Consider the following 22,614-nt stretch of genomic DNA (forward strand, 5'->3'; position numbering starts at 1 on the left):
GTCCTTGTGAAGGCTTGGAAGGCCTAGTGCTTTTTATATGCATGGATGCGTGTGATTTGAAATAACTGAGATGACCCAATGAATGACTATATAACTGCTAGTCTATTTGGCTGGGAGAGTTATAATTGATTTTTGGACAAATGCGATTTGATGTTGAGAAAAGTGGTTTGAGACTGATGCTCAGCTGTTATGTGATTATAAAGCCTTTAAAGTAAGCAGCAATGGTCTTACTCAATATATTGAGCCAGTAATAGAAAATGTATCCTTGTGGTTGTTTTGCAAGGCAGCATAGTTGAATAGATGAATTGAGAGATCTTTAAATATTAAATAGAGATTGACAAAGCTTGCTTAAACTAGGATTGAAAAAAAAAGTTCCTCTTGCTCGTGTTAGGAGTTCCAAAATGACACAAGAAAATAGTCATCTGAGTCATTTTTCCTATATTTTCCATATGATTGCAAGGATTTTTCATTTCCGGCTTTCTGGGTATTGTAGTTGTTTCATTGTCAAGTACCAAGACAATACATGATGCTTCTCACGGCCATAAAAAATGAGAACAAATATAGAACCCCATTACAAAGCTCTGGTGCACAGTAATACTTGTATTGATGTTATATTTTTTTTTTTTTGTTCCTTTTACATCTTTTTCTGAAAAGAAGTATAAATGACCTTTGAATTTGATCATACAGAGACCTGCCTTTTTTCAAATGCCTAAATCAAAAATGTTATATAGGTTACAACTTCCATCATGATCAATAGGCTTACATATAAGCAGGTATTTTCATCAGAATGACTTCACTGGTATATAGGCCGGTGCCTGTAGTCAAACCATGTAAGAAGCATCCATTCCACCTTGTCCATTTTCATGCCACCTTGATCCTGCCCTGAATTTGCAAACAGGGCATGTCCCTTGTTGCCGCAGCCATGGGTCAATGCAATTAGCATGAAACTGCAAACCAAACTTGAGAATGAGCCGATTTATGTTTTCAATTAATGTGCAAAAGAATGAAGGTATATGATATGATGATTGACATTCTTGTTATTTAATAAAGTAAAAATGTAACAGAAAGCTAAAAGTAATTGCAAAAAACTGAACCTCATGTATGCATGGCAGTGTACGGATCAGTTCTCCCACATTTACTTGCTCCAGGCACACACTGCAAGTCAGATCATCATCTGAAGCCTTCATGCTTCCTACTGCAGTGGCAGTATCTTGCTGCTTTTGCTATGGGGGAAAAAAGGAACAGCTGAATCAAACTCTAATGATGAATGCTAGTAAGCTAAATTGCCATCAGGTAATGAAATCCAATTTGATGTTAGAATAATATACAGTGGCAACAAGTGACGAGTGCTGTGGCCTTGCATGAATAGAACATCAACCAATACCAATATTTTATATGATGTCCAGATGACTTGTGACTGAATATACAATCAGTAGCCAACAAGATTGAATTCTTTCCTAATATTCCATATTCCGCAGATATAACGTTTTGGGAGGTCAGGGAGCACTCCCAATCTCATTCAGAAAAGCAAACAGAAGGCCTAAAGACTTATTGGCATTCATGAAATTTTTTTACTTTGACCTTTTCCTTTTAATTTTCCAAAATTCTGGCTATCTGCAAGTCTGTCAAACCCATGCATTCACCTTGCAGATCTACTCTCACAGAACAGCTATATATAATTGAAGATGCCTGTTAAGCAAATTGGAAGCAAATCCTTAGACAAGAACAGTACCTCTTGTTTCAAATTTACTTAGACATATCTATCCTATTAATATTTTATATTAAGGTGAGGAATTTTGAAGAACAGAGGCTTTGGCATGTGAATTGGCCAAGGCCCTTCTGTTCTACCCAAGAAATTAGCCAGGATCAATCAAAGGTTTATCTTGTTAGTGAGGCCAAGCCCAACCCAGCTTGAACACACATTATTCCAGACAGCCTTTGGGTTTATGTTCTAGACTTGGCCCATGGATATAATAAATATTATGATCTAGGTTTTAGAAGATTACCACTAACCTAAGAAATATTAAAACTTCAAACCTTGGGTTTCCCACCACCACCACAGCACTACTGTTTCCTTTCTCCCTCTCATCAAAATGAGCCAATCTAAAACATGACCCAACTTAAGTCTTCTATCGTAGAAGCTTAAACAAAAACCATAAAATCAATAGGCAGAAACAACCCAAAATAAAAGCCAACCTCCAAAAAGATCACATTCTATTGCTCTCTCTCTCCCTCTGAGAAAGAGAGAGACTATGCAACCATGAGAAACTATTCTTGAAATTTGTTAATCTTCTTTTTTTCTTGATTTGTCTGCATCGCTGGTTCTCTGATTGAACTATTTTCCATAAACTCCATATTAATCTTTTGATCTCTGACTCGTTTCAACTGGTGTGAGGGTTATTCTGGGTGCTCTTCATCTTTTGAGAATCCAAGTTCCAATGGCTTCTAAAGCAGCTATTGATTGACATTGAAGGTACAATTCAGAGAAATCCCTAGGCCAAGTTGAGTTGGACTCAGGTTCCCATAAAATAAATTGGGTCAGACTTGTATACCTAGTTGGACCCAACTTGCTAGGCCAAGATTAGGTCCAAGCCAATACAATTTGGCCAGGATCAAACCCAGCCTGATCTGTGAGTTCATCAAGTCTAGCCACAAAGATACAGCTAATAAATTAGTGCAGACGAATAATCCAAAAAATCAATAGTCTTAAATCTCAATCTCAATGTGCATGACATAAACTTTGTTCCAACGTGAAGATTGAACTTATCCATAAAAAGAGAGAGAGAGTATAGTTTATACCTCAAATGAGTCAGAAGATGAAGCTTGTTGGATTGAAGAGCCACCACTGTCAAGAAAACCAGCCCAGTGTAAGTTATCAATAACCCCAAATCCAAGATAACTTAAAATACACCACTTCAAAAATATTGGGAAAAAAAGAATTCTGCCCTTTAACCTTGGAAAAAAGAATTATGCAAAAGGACCATGAAACAAGCATACTGTATTTTCAAACTGCTTTTGTGAAGTAAATGTTTTATAAATAAGCAGAGAAATTGAATTACCAATGGAAAACTCAAAAATTTGTTACTCACAGTCACATCCCCCTATTACTCGGATTACAAATGTCCAGGTTGCTGACCTAAAGATTTTTCCACTTTCAATGTCACACAAGCATAATATTTGGTAGAATATAGTTCTCCTAGGCATGGCCACACCATAGCTACATGGGCGCCACACCATAGCTACATGGGCAGAATATTTATACAAAACACCCCTTTGTCTCTATAAGTTTGGCTACCCTATGTGCTTTTGCAACCATCAACAGAACTATCACAAACACTCGGACAAGCATCTCTAGTAAAAAGCAACAGACCAAGACTAGTACATAAAAGAAAAGTAATAGAATAAAATTGTATCATAAAGAATAATTCATTGCATGATCGAAGCCTAGAAAAACAAAGCTCATTGTATTAAGCAAGAAAAGCAATATTTTTTTCCCAATGGAACTTGTCCGACAATTAAAAAAGGGCGGATAATTGAATTTAGCCAGTGGCAGATGTAAAAAAAAAAATAAAAAAATTCCAGGTCAATATATAATAAAGTATTATAAAAAGGATTTATATTAATTTCAAGAGGGGTATATTTGAAAATATCAAAGGTACATAAAGGAAATCTTTTAAAAAAGAGGGATCAATTTACCCCCCATTTTAAATGTGCATCTGCCACTGAATCTAGCAACCATAATGATGCATTTGGAAATATTAAAAAAAAAAAAAAAGAACCAAAAAAAAGAACCTCAAGAGTTACTTGCCTATATTTACACACAAAGGAAAAGGCACACAAGGAGCCAATTACACAAAAGTACACCAATTCCCAAAAAGAGTGCAACATTGTACTCAAATGTTGCCATCTAACATTAGCATAAAAAAAGTAGCGCTGAAGTACAGAGCATGAATACCTTTGCTGAGCAGCGACCTTATACTTGTGAACTGGAAGGGCATTTATCTCTTCCTCGCTCATTGCCGCAGTGGTGGGAACATTGTCAGAATCCAATGCTCTCAAAGTTTCATAATCTGCAGGTAGTTAAAAGTTTCCATTACATGAATAATCATTTTAATTAATTAATAAAAGCATGCCATAAGGGAAAACTAAACAGTTTCTGGTAACTGACAGTTTGTATTTCATGATCACTCTTTGAAACTCATGATTAGCGTTTTGAAACACATTATAGCCATGTATGACCCACCTAGATCATCAAATTCCCGGTCCAGAAGTGCAAGTTGGAGTCTGAGGCCTTGTAAACGTCCTCTAGTTGCAAGTGCTATGGACGGTGGCATATGCAAACGCAACTCAGTATGACCAAGAAGGCCACTGGCCATGGCAGCATGGGCTTGAGCCTGAGCTTGAAGTTGTTGACAAGTTGCATACATCCTCAAAGTGGTAGCCATTAAAAATACACCAAGCACTAACCAAAGCTACATACAAAAACTACAATATTATTAACCAGAAAACTCAAAAGATGCACATTTACATTTTCAGTGAAAAACTTACGAGAAAGTTAGGTGACATCTGTTGTGAATTCAGAATCATGAACAATAAAAGAACTGCCACAGCAAGAAAAGATACAGAAATTAGAAAAACAAGTTAAAAATTTTGATATTAAATAATTAATCAGCAAAAAGGATGCTCATATGATTAACAAGTACCTGTAACGAGAAAAACAAGGGAGTTGGAATTAACAGGCCGTGCTGCATGGACACGCTGATAACAAAAACCAGATTCAACATAAAACATAATTATCAAGAAGATTGAAAAAAAAAAAAAAAAACTATATGCAAATAATAAAAAGGACATACAGATTCAAAAATATTAGCAGAGAAAAAATAATAACATTACCACTGCTCTCCGTTCAGGGATAAATCCTGGGAAACCATTTTCTAAATCTGCTCTAGTCCCTCGAAATACAAAACTCATGCTTATTTATAATTACAATATCAGCTTCTCCAATAATGTATAATCCACCAATGTTCAGGTCCACTGCAATTTCTTGAAGAAATAAATAAATTAAAATTAATATATCAAAATTTAAAAAAAAAAAATTCCATGCATTAAACAATCTGATATGAGAAAAAATACACCTACATTTAAAAAAAAAAAAAAAAAGGTTCAAAGGCTTTAAATTTCAAGGTGATATTAGCAGAATTGATTTAAACAAGTTCATATATTTTTCAGCTGAAATTCTTATTCTTCATAAATTGAAATGTGATCATTGTCTGTCATTTCCGGTAATATACACTGAAAAAAAAATGACTTTGATTAAAATGGAAATCGATTGCTAAATAATACAAAACAGAACAAAAGGAAAAGAAATTCTGCCAATATCTATTTTTTCTCAAAGCAAGAAATCAAATGTCAAACCCTAATTCACAAATCGCGATATTAAAACAACCTGATCAACTCAAAAATCAAATTATTTACACGAAACAACAAATGTAAAAACGAGTTGGAAGCAAAATTATCTGTGATTTTGTCAAATGCAGAAATGGTAAAGGAGGCAGAGGACTTACATTTAACCGGAGAAAACCACGCCGGATCTGATTGTATGGATCGATTCCTGGTGATTTGCTAGCAGTATTTTCCTTTTTCTTTTCTTTTGTTTTCTTTATTTTTATGTTTTTTTGATAAAAATTGAAGAAGATGACGACGAGTCAGAGGGGAGCGATTTGACTCAGACGCGTTGGGTTTGGGTCTTTGCCTAAATCCAACACGCTCACGTAAAAGCTTGTGGGAATTGTTGTTTTTTCGATTTAATTATGCTTGAATTTTACAGGGAAACGACGTCGCATAGTCTCTCCGAAGATGCAACACACACACCTGTACCAACAACGTGTCTTTTATTGTTAGTGGTTGTAGATTTTTCATTAATTATTGCTAAAAGAAATAATCAGAGTAATTTTCTATATTTAAAATATTTTTGCAAGGGATAAGTTATTAAAAATTAATATTATTAAATATGTAATTTTTTTTTTTAAAAAAAGTTAATTTTATTATCAGTAGCTAATTTTATATAAATTGCAAATCTTAATATTTACATTAAATGCTTAATCATTTGTTTGTTATATTTTTACCCAAAGAAGATGTAAGGCCTTTTAGATAGAAAAATAAAAAATAAAATCAAAATTTATGAAATTTTATAATTCACTTAGCTATTTATAATTTCTATTACAATTATACTTAATTAATTGATTAATGAAGTTAGGTTTACTCTCTCACCTTAATAGGTCAATGACAAAATGCTAATCTAAAAAGTGATATGTAGAAATAATATTTGCAATCCAAATAGAAATAAAAGAAATTAATATATACATTAATATTAATTGAAGTTCTAAGATTTTATGAAATCAAAACCAAATCTTATATAGCAAAAATAAAAAAATTTTGATATCAAAATTAAAAAAAAAATCTTTTACACTGGTATAAAATAATAAAAATTTAAATTAAACATAAATGACGAACAATAATACGGCGAGAAGCTCCAACCAACAATTGATAGCGAGACAAACAAAATTACGGATAGCAAAACTCTTTGATAGCCAAACTGAATAAAATTTAGTAGTGATTTGTTTTGTACAAAGTGTAGATATATATAGTGGTGTGATGGGATAATTTCTACAATAAATTTTAATTCCTAATTAATATTTGAGAAAACTTTCCAATTAGGAATTTCCTAATTAAGATTCAACAAACTTTTTCACCAAATATTATTAATATTTATTGGAAATTTACTTTATCAAATATTTTATTTAATAAGTTTTCACGTTTTGTTGATGTTTTTTTTTAAAAAAGAAAAAAAAAAAAAGAAAGTTGCTTGACGTTCTCTTACTAGTTAATTTATTTGTATATAATATATAATCGTCAACGACATTTGAATTTTATGATATATATTATAAAAAAAAATGTTTTGATTTTCAATACTTATTTATGAATATAATCTGAAATAATTTTTTATTTTTTATGCAATATGATTTTGAGTTAAGTAGTAAACCAATATAACTAATCAAATTAAAGATTATTAAAAATAATTATTCTTCAATTTATATTTTAGCAACCAATACATAGTTCAAATTTGTTAGTGGTATTTTTTTTTGCGCGCGCACATATATATATAGTGTTAATTAATTTTTTTGAAAAATAAATTTTTTTGAAAAATTGCTTGAGGTTCTTTTACTTGTTAATTTATTTGTTAATTAATCATTTATATGGAATATATAATAGTCAATAACATGTGAATTTTATGATATATATTTATAATTTTTTTTATTTACAACACTTATTTATTAATATAATTTAAATAACTTTTTTATTTTTTATGTAATATGATTTTAAGTTAAGTAGTAAAACAATATAACTAATCAAATTAAGACTATTTAAAAATAATTATTATTCAATTTATTTTTTAGCAATTAATACAAAGATCAAATTGTTAGATTGATTTTTTTTTTTGCACAAAGAAAATATATATATATATATATATATATATATATATTAATAATTTCTGCAATAAAAATATATATGTATGTATGGTTTGATATGAGAAAATTTCTGTAATAAGTTTAATTCTTATTTTAATATTTGACAAGACTTTCCAATTATAATTTTTCTAATTAAGATTCAACAAACTTCCTAATTAAGATTGAACAAACTTCCTAGCCGAATATTATAATATTCATTAGTAATTTATTTCATCAATTAATGGAAATATATATATTTGACAAAACTTTCCAATTAGGATTGTTTTCTAATTAAGATTGAACAAACTTCCTAATTAAGATTCAAAAACTTCCTAAAAGAATATTTATTAATAATTTATTTTATCAAATGTTTTATTTGATTTTTATGTGCTCTTGTTAATTTATTTGTTAACTACTCAATTATATATAATATATATATAGACATTTTGACAGATTCGTAGATGGATGTGATCTAAATCTAATGCACCATGAAAACAGAGCACCTATCCGTATTGTATAGTTCCCTTCAAAAACCAAAACAAAATGGGCTGGCAGCCATAACCACAAATTACCTGCTCCAAAATATTATACCAACAACTAACCAATATTTTATTCTCTGTCCTCAACTTCACCAAACCCGACAGAGATTCGAGGAATACCATGAAAATTGTATTTTCTCTTCATTTTTTTTCAATATTATTTATTAAAAATAATATCAAGTGTTATAAATATTCATATAATAGTACTATCAATAGTTAACAGGATTTCCTAATTTTTTGAATAAACTAAAAGAATTTATATTCTTTTAAATAATAAAACCAAAATTAAAGTTAGATCTTTACACTTGAAAATTACCTGATAAAAAATATAAATTTTTATAAAAACAAATAGTCTATTAATTGATTTAAAAGATAAAATAATAATTTATCTGAATTTTTTATATTTGGATTGGTTAGCAATATATTTGCTATTCTATTCATACTCTGGCCCTAAATTATACAATGGGGCCCATCATAAAAATTAAGCATTTAATTATTAATAGCACGTGAAAAATTGACTTACCGTGGTCATAAAATAAATCAAATAAAAACTTTTTTTTATACAAAGTATTGTTCATGATTAGATTTATTTAAACTGGGGTTTGGATGGGCTCAAATCTTTTTGATTAGATCCAAACCTAGGCTGCTTGAAAAATTTTTATTTAAACATAGTCCAAATTTTGATAGATATGTCCAATCCAAATTAAATAGAGTTCATTACAACTTACAAGCTTAGCATGAACCAAACTTAGACTAAAAAACTATTGTCCATGTTGATTATTTTTATCAACCGGATCACATAGATACCTAAATCCATCTCTAGATCTATCCATGCTTAAACTACAAAACGATAATTGCATTAAAATTTCAACAGCTCAAATTTAAATTAAATCAGATAATGTATTAATATAATTTTCAATAGTTCGAAATCTAGAATTGTCACTGTTGAAATGATTTTATTTGAATACCACTTTTAATCTAAGTATAAGCTAAATAATAATTATTATTAAAATAGGAAAATTGTGAATTTAAAATGCAATTTAGCTAAAAAGTAATATATATATATATATATATATATATATCATCCATGGTATACTTTTGACCAGAAAATTGTCCATAAAATCTCATGTATATATGTACAATTGTTCCCCAACACTCTCTTGCAACAAAATAGTTTTCCTCTGTCTTTACATGGACAAGCCAAGCTTTTGACTAGCAACATCACACCTAAACTGAGTCAATCCAATCCTTGATTTTTCAAGATCAAACTCCATCCAAACATCTTGTTGATGATGATGACCAATCAAAAATGATTCTACACCCAATAAGTCAGAGTTCCCAAATGTAAAGCACCACACTGAATCTTTCCCTCTAACTTCACTCGGTACCCGAAACAACAACCTGTCTCCCGATACACTCATCTCGGCCCCTTGAAACATCAAGCTCACAACCGGTAATTTTGGCAAACTCGGCCGGGAGGAATCAATTAAATAACACAAATCCATTGCACCTTGGAATACAAAATTATCATCATTTAGAACTCTTAAAACTCCTTTAGTTTGTAACAAAAACTCATTTTTTAAAGCTGTATAAACCGGTCCTAACAAGAATGTGAACTGGGTACCCGAGTCCATCATGGTTTGTCCTGCTCCGGTATGGTCCGGTACAAAAACCGATTTCGGCAGCGATAAAATTTTGTTATTAACTTTAATACCTTCGAGTTGAACTGAGTAAGCGACCCGATCAAAAGACGGTAATGGGGTTGATATTTGGACTAAAGGAGTGTAACTCAGAGGTTTCAGCCACGGCAAACTAGCATCTCCGAGAAGTAAAACACCGGAAGAATCAATACCCGATATGCAATAAGAAAATTTCGGATAACCCATTTGGTTAACAAATGATAATGACCCACGGTTCATACCCATTAACCCAGTCGTTTTCGCGTCTTCCTCTGGATTTGAACTGAAACCCGAGTCCATGCACCCGAAAATTGTACCGGGTTTACTGGATGACCCGATTCGGAATGTATCAAACGCGAGGTTTCCTTCAAGAGAGGAAGCATCGGCGTAGGAGACAATAACGTGACAGAACTTAGCGGAGTCACAGGAAACAGGTAAGGTAAGGTCATGGGTTCGGGTCCTACAGGTTGAAGAAGAACATGGAACCTTAGAGTAAGTTTTGGAGACCAGAGGGTTAAAAATGGAGTTCAAGCCTGGAGCTTTTTTGCATTGAAGCCAAGAAAGCTCACTGCCGGTGTCAAGAACCATTGTAACGTTCTGAGGCGGCGTACCCACCGTTAGAGACACCGTTAAAGTAACATTATGGTGGAATAAAAGCTTGTTGGCGGGGGAGGAGTCGGTGGTGACGAGTCTTGAGGTAAAATGAGAATGTTTACGGGTTTTGAGTGGCAATACTAATGAAGTTTGATTATTTGAAGCAAGAGATTCTTGGGTTTGCAAGACAATGAAGGAAAATATAATTAGTTTAGCAAGAAAATTGAAAGAAGAGGCCATTGGGGCTGTTCTTGGTGTTTCCTCCCTATATGAGGAAAAGAAGAAAGAGAGAGAGAGAGGTGGGGAAGAAAGGACTTTGGATTTAATTTTTGTGGGGTTGCAAAGTAATATATTTAGGCCTGCTTAAATAGTAAGCATTGAAAGAGGTTTAAGATTTATTAAATTTGTACCAAGTTTTTAAATTTTTGGGACATTTAGAAGCAAGAACTTGAGTGCTATAGGGAGATTTAAGGGTTGGAGAAGGGCTACTTTCTTTAACAAAATGACAAATCTCTCTCTCTCTCTCTATATATATATATATGAAAATTCAATCACGGCACTTAGAGATTAATTAAGATAATTATGTTCGTTATAACTAATAATAAGCCTATATGTGACCAATCCATATAATTATTTATATAGGAGGATGAGTGCATTTGTGTAGTTGAGTAGTTAGACAAGTATATTTTACGGATAATTATTCTTAAAAGGAAAGTTTTAAAAAAATTATATTTTAGCTAAAATTTATGATTATACATGTAATTTTATATTTTCTATGATTGAAACTTATTCCATATGTATGAGTATTTAAATAAACAATCTAATAGCAACTTCAAGTCCACTAATTCATTTTATAAAAGATTATTTCATACAAATGTATATGTATAGTTACACACTTCTTTTAAAACAGAAATAGATTATGAAGAATTGATAGATTAAAATATGATCTTAGTGTAATAATAGTAATATAATCGAGTATTTATTTTATAATGCATGAGGTCAAAAATTTAAATTTAAATCAATTTATTTCTTTTAAAATATTTTATTATAATAATAGATCTTGAGTCTTATTGCCAAAACCAATATACCATTAGCATGTTGGATTATTAACTAATATATATGTCCTATTACAAAGATTTTCCATGCATGACATAACAAAGCAATTGCATCTTGAAAATTTATCTCGATCCTACTTTTCCCAACAATAGGTCAAAATTTCAAGTTTAGTTTATTGAAATTTCCATAAAAATTTCTTCTAGACCTTAGTTGATGCTTCCCTTTGCTTGGATTTATGCCACAACATAGTCATAGTGTTTTGTGTATATAATATGACATATGCTTCCATAGTTTTACGTGCCTATACAAGAAAACTACTTTCAAATAATTTTTTTTTAACCGTCGGCATTCACTGTTCCTTAGTTCTATATGAACATATAAAAAAGGAGCTTTCAAATAATTTTTTCTTTTTTTTTTTAATTTTAACCGTATGATATCTGAAGTCCATTGCTCGACTAATTTAGATTCACTTTAGGTTTAGCTTATAAAAATGATAAATTGCTCTCTCTCGAGTGCTTAAAGGAACTTTATATCTAAAATTTAAATTTAAAATTTTTTATTAATAGAAAATAACCGTCTATTATCTCGTCTCATTTCTTAGGATATAAGTTTCTTCTATGGATGACCAAAACATGACATCAATAAGAAACTATTTCTAGTTCAACTTAGTAACTATGAACTTTTCATGTGTGCGTCGTTTTAGGACAAATCCCAATCATGTTAAAGCATTTACAATTACAACGAGCCCCTCTAAGAAGTGCCTATATCATAGGGAAGGTACAAGTAGGGACAAAAAGTGGAGTGGACAATTCTATCAAAACAAGGAGAAGAACAATAAATAACCCAACAACAGCCACCAAAAACCCATTTGCTTGGATATGGGAAACTCTTATTTAAACCTTGACTTGTTAGCAATTATGACTAATTAAAAATTAATTAATCTAGTTGATTGCGTATTATATTGGAAATTGTTATGTCAAGATTAAAAAAGGAAGACAAACTATTGGTGACTGTGACACATAATTAAATTAAAGTTTGAAACTTTAGGTTTAGAGAGGATAACTCTGACTTGGCCTTTGGAAGAAGCCAGCTCTAATGCTCTCTAATCATGTCAATTTTATCACAATGAAGCAATTCTAAAGTTTTGATTTGATGGATAATCGATAGACATTCAAGCATTATAGTTTCCAAATAGTTTTTAAATGGTAAAAATAATATTATAAACTATATAATACGGATAATCTTTTTCTTCACTTATTAAATTAATAAAAATATTTTTGCTTGAAAAAATTTAATGGACGATTATATTATTTGTATTATTCAATCTTATCTAACATCTCATCCAAATAACCCTTCTTTGTCAATGACACACCAAGAATTTATGACTGTTGTCTTTTTCACAATTATTTAACACGTCTCTACGCACAAAAAGACATCAAATTTGACGGCAAAAGACATAAAATTTATGTAGAAAAATGAAGAATCTTACAAAATGCACAATTAATTTAATTGTGTCCATTAGCTGAAAATTGTTCATCTTCTGCTGAAGCTTCCTGTTCCACCCACATGTCTTCTCTCAATCCATCAATTTGGTTACTGACTTCTTGCTTCGATCGTCTATTACCTCAAAAGATGGAGACTAGCTACATATTTGAAACCAAGAAAACACTTCCATCTCTTTTCAATACATATAACCCAAAAATTAGACTAATTAAGCTATTCAATTAGTTGCAAAGTGATTAAATAATCTTTGTCTTTTGATTTAGGTGATTTAGGACTTAAAATCTAACTATTTTTTTAAAAAAAACATAATTTTTTTAAAAAAAATATATTTTCAATCCTTGAATTATAAATTTTAAGTTTATACTTTGTCTTAAAATATATTGTATTTAATTCACGTGGGATTGTATCTCATGTTATATATTTTACAATTAATACCTCATTTGAAATTTAATTGAATTAGGTTAATTAATTTAGGTTCATATTTATAATTTTTTTTATTTAAATTATCATGGTTTAATTTCATAAAATAAAAATAATTTAAAAGTAATTTTACTGAAGTTATTCACAATCTTGTGTCTTGACTATATTATTACTTAAACTCATATTAAAAGCTCTACTCTCCCACTCTCGCTATATATATCGGTTTAACCTAACAATGAATATCCAACTACATTTATATCTAAATTTGAATTCTCATTTTCCAATATTGAAAAAGGAAAAGAAACAGAAACATATTATTTTTCTAAACCACATTTAAAAATCAACTAGCATTAATTTATTTTTTTTAATACTTACATAAGGTATATAGGCCCGTATTTATTTTAACGATTCACAAACCGACTGATTAATCTCCGCTTACCCTTAGAGGCAAGCCTTATTTTAATTTTGTTCTTCCACAAAATTAGGTATCGTATGGCTCTATTATTGGTCCCCTCGCAACGTACAATCCCATATCTTCTCCAAATGACTAGTCTTGGACATTCTCCAACAAAGGATTGTTCCTTTAACTTAGATTTTGTGAATTGGCATTCAAATTGCTGCAGCTATTGTTGGCCTTTACACTACTTTTGTCTCATCAAGAAATGAAATTGAAGGCGTGTGACAATCTAGCTACCAAAACTCCCACACCAAATCACTTTCAGTCATATATCCATATTGAAGAAGCTAACAGCTTTTCTCAGCTATTATTGAAAAGGTTATTCTAGCCAAAGAAAATATTGAATTGGAGGGCGACCATCCAATTTCTAACCCTATGATAATCTTTCCAGATGAATAATCTTTCTAAGAAAATTAACTTGGTTATGGTTAATTATAATCCTAATTAACCGGTTAAAACGCTACAAGTTATAAGATTGTAAAACAAATGCAACTTGACTGTAAAATTATTTTTAATATTATTATTTAAGATTCTTATTATGATAATTTTATGCATCAATCTCTTGATGCTATTGTTAAATTAAAAAGATTTATGAGAAAATTAATTGGTAGGTATCGAACATTATGTAAGTCTTTAGTAATCAAAACAAATTAGAAAATGTGATGAAGAAGTCAAACACAAAGAAACAAAAGAATTTGGTGTGCTTTCTCCATCAAAAAACCACCCATTAATAATGGAAGAAGCATGCAGAATTTGATTCTCATACGCGGTTTTAGTAATATCGACAGTTTCATGGCCCCACTGTATGCAGAAAATGACTTTCCTGCACCTGGTCTGTAGACTCATTAGTAGACTAAACGAAGAAAAAATGTATAAATATATGTATTTTTTACATGCGATTATTTTTTATTATTCACTGGGAAAAAAATTGAGTGAGAATAATTTTTAAAAAATTTATATGGCGATCGGTTTGGTTCATAAATGGGCTTAAAAATCGAGTCTAAATAAATTTTATCCTTTTATATATAATCAAAACAAATATGAAACTATTTTATTAGGACTGAAAAATTATCTTGTAATATTTACTAATTGTTATTTTAATTATATATTAGCTTCTATTTGTACTCATAATCTTCAAATCAATGAGAAAAACTCCTTTTTTGAAATAATCATTATTTTCACATTAAACTTTAAATAAAAATGATAACTTTTTATATAATTTTTAATTTCCACAAACAAAGAAAACAAAAAAGATGCATAATATAAAAATTTTGGAAAAATATAAATGGTATGTATATATATATATATATATATATATAAAATAGATTTTTTGTTATTTGGAAGTATTTAATTTTTACAACTCAAAATACTGTTTATATTTCATATGCATTTAAAAACTTTCTTTGAATTTTTTATGAGTATTTTCACATATTTTTTTCGCTGAATTCAAATACATCATACCATTTGAAACACTCCAGCATGATTAAAATTAGGTTTTGAGAACTAAATGTATACAAACATTGGCTCCATATCATTGCTTTCAATCTTACAAACACTCATCCAAATATGTCCAAACTTTAGTCCCTACCAACCTGTTTATTGTTGACCTTGACGACAGATGGTCCAACTTGGTACCCCTTTTATTAGGGCATCAATTTTTATTTGAATATTAAAAAATATTGTTCATATATCATAGTTAATTACAATTTACAATTAAATAATGCTAATACACGTTTGAATAAAACAAAATAAACTAATGAAAAATCAAATTATGTCAAGGTTCATTTAATTTAGATAGATGCATGAATGAACGTGTATTTAACTGTTCTGTAAATGAAAATTATAAATATTAAGATGATACCGATCTCAAATAATTATTGATTTCAAAAGTATACGTGCAAACATTATCCTCGTTTAGTCCTAGTCTTTTATTTTTTCCATTGGAGTTTCCATGGCCGAAATGATGCAGGGGGCTACAGAATTTGGATAACTTCTCATTTAGTTAAGAGGACTCAGACCTCGCACTCTTTACATAAGTGAGAAAATCAATCATATCATACTTAATTTTAGTTCCATTTCAAACTTGTTATAATTTCAATTTGATTATGATTTCGAGCCAAAATTTAACAAAATCTCCGTGCCCTAATCAATTTATATCTTCTAAAACATTAATTAAGAATTCAAATTATAACAATATCATAAATTGATGGAAGATAACACCGACAACATAGTACAATAATCAAACTTGATGAGATTGATGCATGGTTACACTAAAGTAGAAATTTACAAATTTAAAGAAAAAGAAATGAAGGTTTCAACTGTTTTAACTACCCCATATCAGGAACTAATAAATTATGTACCTATATGAAGAACAAATATTTTATATTTTTTTTCTTAATTATTTTATCCATTCCTAGCTCAATAATGCATGCATGTTCATACGTAGCTCTTGTTTCAGATAATAATTGATTTGAGTGCGTATATTCCTAAATTGTTTTGGGCTTCTGCAGAATGTTTTAGCCCAATTCCTAGGTGGATTGCTTCTTCTTAGTGGGCTGGATAAAAGTTTCTCGCAATAGTTGGCCCAGTAAAGTTGGACTATATCTACATATAGTCATTTTATACTCTTAATGGGCCGGTGTCAACAAAGAGAGAGAGAGAGAGAGTGATGATACATTCACAACCAGCATCTTATACATAAATAAAAACAGATTAACTAATACTCACCCAGTTCCTAAATACTTTGTGACATTTGATAAAGTATTATGTTCCCAAATATTTATTATATTTATAATTTTTATAACTAATAAATTATTATTTTTTCATTTTTATCCATTGTATATGACCAATATTGATTGCTCGATTTCTCAAAAATTTATTGTAACTTAGACGGACTAAGAGTAGTATATTTAATTCACACAATAATTTACTGTGATTTAAATAAATTTAATGATTTTCTTAAAAAATGTGAAATTTTAAATCTGACTAGCATTTGGGAATGGAGGGAGCAGTCCGAAATAATGTGAATTTGATAATAAACGTTTTGCCTTATTTGATTCAAGGAATAATATTTAATAGCTAGAGAATAGAATTAGTTATTTCATGAATAGATATTTATAGTTTTTAATTTAAATTTAAAAATAGAAGAACTATTTTATAGAACAGAAAAATTTTAACCTTAAATTTTAATAAATTTCTAAGTATGTAATAATTATTATATGCAATAAACTCTTTTTAAGATTTGACGAATAAAGAATAAATATCCGATTTTATAGAATAATTATTTATTTTTATTCTATTTTGCAAATCAAATAAGATAGACTTTCAATGTTCATATTCGAAAAGTTGAATATCTAATGCCTGCTTTATTAAATTATTGATATATCGATTGAATAATCAATTATTTATACAGCTGTTTTAAAAGATTTTTTCAAGTGATAACTAAAAATCATACTTTTCACTTAAATGAATAGATTTTTTTGATACTTTGTTAACTTCATAATGTTATATCCATTTGGTCACTTATAAATATATTATTATTCATTTAGGCCCTAATTACAAATGAAAACTATACATTTTTTTTAATTTTGGCCAATTTGTTTAGTTTCGGAAATTGATACTTTGAATGAAATTTTTTTTTATATCAATTATGGCCTTTATTTATAAACAATTAGAAAAGCGTTTATAAAATGTTAAGAATAGAAATCTCAAATTTGAATTATTTTATCATAAAATTTTTTATTAATTTGATGAATTTAAAAAAAATTATCTCCTATGATATGAAATATATTATTATTTCAATTCATCGGATATTGGAATGAATAAAATAATGATAGTAATGAGAAGAATAATAAGAACAAGAAGAAGAAATCGATCAGAAAGAATCAATTTGCAAAGTAATAAATCAGTCGGTGAGAATATTGGAGCAATTGACAACTCTACCCTATGCTAGGCTTTGTTGTAGAAGTTGCCAACTTGCCCAAAAGTATGGTTTGGTTTGCTGGCCGTCTTTTATTGGGCCATATCCAATGCAACGTTAACCTCACAAAAAGATATTTATCCGAATTCCGGATAGAAAAAAGATTTTTTTTATGTAAGATTTATATAATAAATTTAAATAGTTGTCTCATATTTAAATGTAAGATGTTCGTCTATACCTTATTTAAATGAATGAGTTTCTTTTTTTTCTATTCTGTTTAAATCGAATTTGAATGAATATCTAACGAGATGAATGTATATACCATCTCCAATTTCAACTATTAACTAAATATATATTTAAAGATAAAATAATAATAATAATAATAATAGATTCAATTATTGACTAGATATATAAAAAATTTAATATACAGATATTTTCCATTTCTATAATTGTCGTTTTTTCTTTCACCAAATTCTAATTTAGTCTCCATTCTGTAAATTAACTTGCTGGAAAATAACTTGCTGAAAAATATTTTCATGGAAAACATTTTACTTGAAAAATATTCTATAAATGTCTTATTTTTTATTATTTAATTGTAATATTGAAAATTAGTTAAAAATATTAAAATCTTTATCTCATAAGACCATAAAAAATATTAATAATAATAAAAATTTTATAATTTAAAATTTTTATTCTTAAATATCAAAAGAATTGCAAAAAAAACAAATGTAAATTATGAAAGCCGACGGTAGTAGACGATGATGATGGTGATCGGTGGTAAATGGTGACTGTTGGTAATAATTATGATAATTAATAAATTAAAAAATATAAATTTATAATATTTATCAATATCGAAAAATATTTTGCTTCTAAAAAATGAAAAGTTATTTTTCTTAAAAAAAAAAAAAAACTTTTTCTAAAAAAAAAAGAAAAAAAAAACTTAATTTTCCTTTGATTCTGAACGTCCCAAACAGCCAAAAATATTTTTATGAAAACAAATGAAACTTTAGCTTTAATATCTTCCACAAGCTTTTTTAATACTCGGAGGTGGTGGTGTATGATATTCTCTCCATGGCTTCACTTTATTTTTTCACTCATCTCATATTATAGTTCATATTAAATACAGTGAACTTTGAATAACATCAGAACATAAATCATCAGAACACAACATTTTCATCTTTAGTAAATTTACCAAAGGCTATAGTCATAGTTATCCTCCAATCAAATTTCGAGAGGCTTCATAATCATAAAGTACGCATGCAGATCGTTTATGATGAAGAAAAATTAATCTTCTATATAACATCATATACTTTATACTGAAAATTGATGATAATTCCCAGAAGTTTTTCCAAATTTGCACGTTTTCATTGATAAAGCAGACTGCAGAACAGCGGCAGTGAGAGAATCAACAGCTCTAACACCAGGCTTCAAACTTTTAAATACTGGAAATTTTTCATAGATTTTCTAGGAAAAAAATTGCAGCAAAAGGAAAGAAGCCTCTTCTGACTAAAAATTACAAAAAAATATACATAAAAAAACTAAAATAGATAGCTTTGTTTCGTTACCTCTTAGCTCCTCTCCAAATGCTCAATTCATTTTCTTCTGATTGCCCTTTATTTAAATTAACTTCTTCCCACTTCAATTTAAAAAAAAAAAAAAATCTTTCTAGTATGGTAATATTTACAAATTAAGAAAACTATAATATTTTTGCCCCAAATTTTACCTTCTTCTTCTTCCACCATTAACCTCCCCATCCCATCTTCTTATTCTTGAAGAAGCACTGTTATTAAAAATCGAAAAACCCCTACTCCTCAAATCTGAATTTGAGCTTTCACCGCCACCACCAAAACAAGCAAACCAATGCCTTATAGACCTACCCAGACCAAACCAACCACCACCTCCACCGCTACCTCGGCTCTCTCTTCCTCTTCCGCTACTCCCTCCTCTTGTCGACCACGTTATTCTCCTAGGCAAACCTCCATTATTAAAACCACCGTCCATTTCCGTATAAACCACGGGCAATTCTCTCACCCCACTTCTTGCCCCTGTAAATCTTCCAACCGCATATCCACCACCCGGTAATCTCCAAATAGTCAACCCCACCGCCTCTTCTTCATTGTTAATATTATTATTCCCTGCCGCCATGACTCGTTCGTTTTCATCGTCCCCAAGTAACTCGTGGCGGCAGAGCGGACATGAATTTCGAAATGAAAGCCATGGAAGTATGCAATCGGAATGATAAATATGCTTACAGGGCATTTCTCGCGCCTCTGATTCTAATTCGAAAGGCTCTTTACACACCGCACAATGAGATTCCGTTGATGTGTGAAATTCATTTATTGTTACTGTCGGCATAGATTCAATCGCCGATTTCGACGCCGGCGGTTGTTCGAATCTACTAATTCCATTAATTTCAATCTGTGATATCTGATCTAATAATCTCTCAAATCCAGATCCCAAAAAAAACTCCGACATGGACGACGGCAACGGTCGTAAACCGGAACCACTTCCATCGTCGTAATATAACTCGAATCCACGTCCACTAACTTCGCTTTCACCGCCATCGGATTGTCCTCCGATGCTGAAACCTCCACCGCCTATACTTCCTCCACGAAGAACAATAACAGGATTAATCGGAGAACGGTCGCCGGCGTTCCTACGATTTCTACGAAGAGGACTATTATGATCTGTATTCGGAAGAATACCTGTCATTAACATAGCAGCAGTGGCGGCAGCAGCAGCCGTAGAGGCTGACGGGGAGGCGGCGGCAGCGGCGTCTTCTCGGATCTCGAGTTCTTCAACAAATCCGGTTCCGCAATCAAGACAAGTTGTTATTTCCTCAGCGTCTTGTTGCCTCCATGCTCGAACGAAACCGTTGCACCTGTAGCACCAATACGACGCCGTGGGTGATGACATGAAATCGCAAAAAAGTCCTCTCTTTCCTTTTCTATGTGTGTCCCCTTCTCTTCTCTACCTTCCTTGAAAGAGAGAATTTTGAGGAGGAAATGAGAGGACGAGAGAAAAAGTATACGAATGGTGTGTATATATATAAAATAGGGTAAAGTGGTAAAAACTGAAAATAAGAAAATGTTAACGGCAATACCGCATCGACGTTAAATCCAAGCTACAAAAGGATACACAGAATCAATAACTTTCTTTGCTAACTATCTCCAAAATTATTGACATTTCTAGAAATATTAACAAACTAAACTTTATTAAATTGAATGATAAACAATTTAATGAAATTAAGTTTTAAACATCAATTTATTTACTAAATAAAGAGATAAGCATAACTATAATTAAATTTTAAACATTAAACAATTATTTAACCTTCTCTTTATTTAGGAAATTTAATCAAATTAAGATTTATTTTTATTGTCAAATAATTGTTTTTCTCCAAACAAGTTATCAAATAGTATAGTACTAATGTGTAGTGTTTTATTTACTAAAAAGTTATGAGCGGACAAGTGCCTTGGGAACACTAAGACGTGGCACGCGCTAAAAGCTCAGGATTATGATTCGGTGGAGGTGGACCACGCTTTCATCTGACACGTCATAATCTGCCCATATCGCATTGTCCCCCTACCTCTACTAAGGCTGTGTTTGGTTTGTTTTTCTTTTTTTGTCAAAATTACTTCTAATTTCTATATTAATATAGAAAGTAAGAAAATTTTATTATTTCCGGCCATTTAGCTTTTAAAAACAATGAATAAGAAAATAAAAAAAATAATTATCAATATGGAAAACCTTTATTTAGTTTATCATTGGATGTATGCAACTTGTATTATTTCATGTTACATTTTATATAATTTTATTAAATAATAATTCACAAGAAGACCAACTATTTCCTCATTTAAAAATTGCTTTAGGTTATTTAAATGATTTGATTCTCAATTTCAAAATTCTAAGTAATGAATTTGTGGTTTAGTGACCTGGCTTTCTGTCTAGTATAAATAATCACATCTTATGATGTCATCGATTATGCTAATCAGAACAATTAGGGTCGGATTATGGCGTTTTAATAATATTTTCTTTGGTAAGTAATGATTTAATATTAATATTTTTTTTTCTCCAAAACTTGCAAGGCAAAACAATGGGAATTTGTTTTCAATAAACTACATGTCTATATCACCTGGATTAAGAAAATCAATATATAAAATTTTAGGTCAGAGTTTTCCCACGTGATCAAGTTGCTGGGCTTCTGATTAGGAAAGTAGAATTTAAATGCTAATTACAATATTTAAATTTTAATAGTAGTGTTAATATAATTAGCAATTAAATATTATATCAGCCAATAATCACAAGACATCTAGCAACACTACCTACAAAGGATGACCAAATACAATGGCTCAATTGAGGGAATGTTATTTAACGGTTGACTACCCTTCTCTGTAGTTCATATATTGACCCTCATATGAACCCAAAAATCAATAATTATATTTAGACAAAATTAGTTTTTTATAATCACCTAAGGTTTTATTGACTGATTAAAATGTTAAACGTTATTTTTTATTGTGTTCAATAATATAACGTTTGAATTAGCTTTTAGAAGTTTTAATAACGTTTATAAAAGGTCAATCTTTATAACGTTCAGTTTTTAATGTTTTATGAAAAGTTACTCAAACAACTAAATAGTACTAAAACAGTTAATTTTGCCGATACCCTAAATTTTTACTTGTAATACTATCATACTTCATTTTCTTTTTTTATGTTAGACCATAAAAGTCTCTAGTCGACTCGACTCCACTTCAAGCTCTCAATGGAAACATTATTTTAGCAAAATTGTATCCACTCACAAAAATCTAACACCCGGCGTGATGTACTTAAATGTTTTCACTCAGACCGACTTCCTTAATGTCATACTTCATATGTTATTACAATGTAATGAATGAATGGAAATGAAAATTAACAAATGCCCAACATTGATTAATATCAATAC

At 30.1% G+C, this 22,614-nt stretch overlaps 3 protein-coding genes across 5 annotated transcripts; all 3 read right to left on the reverse strand.

Annotated features, from left to right (window-relative positions):
- Positions 1 to 549: 549 nt before the first annotated feature.
- LOC105647423 (E3 ubiquitin-protein ligase SDIR1) lies at positions 550 to 5,786 on the reverse strand. Of its 2 annotated transcripts, none has more exons than XM_012233496.4 (9): positions 5,565 to 5,786; positions 4,894 to 5,034; positions 4,704 to 4,758; positions 4,549 to 4,601; positions 4,244 to 4,472; positions 3,956 to 4,070; positions 2,800 to 2,845; positions 1,095 to 1,223; positions 550 to 947 (listed from the first exon to the last, which is right to left on the reverse strand). In XM_012233496.4, the coding sequence occupies exons 2-9, from the start codon at positions 4,969 to 4,971 to the stop codon at positions 822 to 824; spliced, it is 831 nt and encodes a 276-aa protein (XP_012088886.1). In that variant the 5' UTR covers positions 4,972 to 5,034; positions 5,565 to 5,786; the 3' UTR covers positions 550 to 821. The 2 variants fall into 2 exon arrangements, with proteins under 2 accessions (XP_012088886.1, XP_012088896.1); XM_012233506.4 differs by having other exon boundaries at positions 4,894 to 5,043.
- A 3,306-nt stretch (positions 5,787 to 9,092) lies between these two features.
- Positions 9,093 to 10,768, reverse strand: LOC105647414 (Eukaryotic aspartyl protease family protein). The gene has a single exon (XM_012233484.4). It carries the CDS (start codon positions 10,558 to 10,560, stop codon positions 9,235 to 9,237), a length of 1,326 nt encoding a protein of 441 aa, XP_012088874.1. The 5' UTR covers positions 10,561 to 10,768; the 3' UTR covers positions 9,093 to 9,234.
- Positions 10,769 to 19,018: 8,250 nt separating this feature from the next.
- On the reverse strand, positions 19,019 to 20,701 carry LOC105647404 (E3 ubiquitin-protein ligase RDUF1). 2 transcript variants are annotated; one of them, XM_020685459.3, is made up of 2 exons: positions 20,381 to 20,701; positions 19,019 to 20,272 (listed from the first exon to the last, which is right to left on the reverse strand). In XM_020685459.3, the coding sequence occupies exons 1-2, from the start codon at positions 20,589 to 20,591 to the stop codon at positions 19,395 to 19,397; spliced, it is 1,089 nt and encodes a 362-aa protein (XP_020541118.1). In that variant the 5' UTR covers positions 20,592 to 20,701; the 3' UTR covers positions 19,019 to 19,394. The 2 variants fall into 2 exon arrangements, with proteins under 2 accessions (XP_020541118.1, XP_012088862.1); XM_012233472.3 differs by having other exon boundaries at positions 19,019 to 20,700.
- Between the last annotated feature and the right edge of the window lie 1,913 nt (positions 20,702 to 22,614).

This window comes from Jatropha curcas, chromosome 6 (genome assembly GCF_041381405.1).
Source record: "Jatropha curcas cultivar XTBG-Jc1 chromosome 6, XTBG_Jcur_1.0, whole genome shotgun sequence".
In the NCBI taxonomy this organism is placed as follows: domain Eukaryota; kingdom Viridiplantae; phylum Streptophyta; class Magnoliopsida; order Malpighiales; family Euphorbiaceae; genus Jatropha; species Jatropha curcas.

Bases quoted from the DNA above. Each gene is read 5' to 3' on its own strand.
- LOC105647423 (XM_012233496.4), bottom strand. From the start codon at position 4,971: ATGAGTTTTGTATTTCGAGGGACTAGAGCAGATTTAGAAAATGGTTTC. The intron at 4,071-4,243 runs GTGGGTCATACA...AACTACCTGCAG, and splicing joins CCGGGAATTTGATGATCTAG to ATTATGAAACTTTGAGAGCA. The intron at 2,846-3,955 runs GTATTCATGCTC...TTTTCTTGACAG, and splicing joins AAGGTCGCTGCTCAGCAAAG to TGGTGGCTCTTCAATCCAAC.
- LOC105647414 (XM_012233484.4), bottom strand. From the start codon at position 10,560: ATGGCCTCTTCTTTCAATTTTCTTGCTAAACTAATTATATTTTCCTTC.
- LOC105647404 (XM_012233472.3), bottom strand. From the start codon at position 20,591: ATGTCATCACCCACGGCGTCGTATTGGTGCTACAGGTGCAACGGTTTC.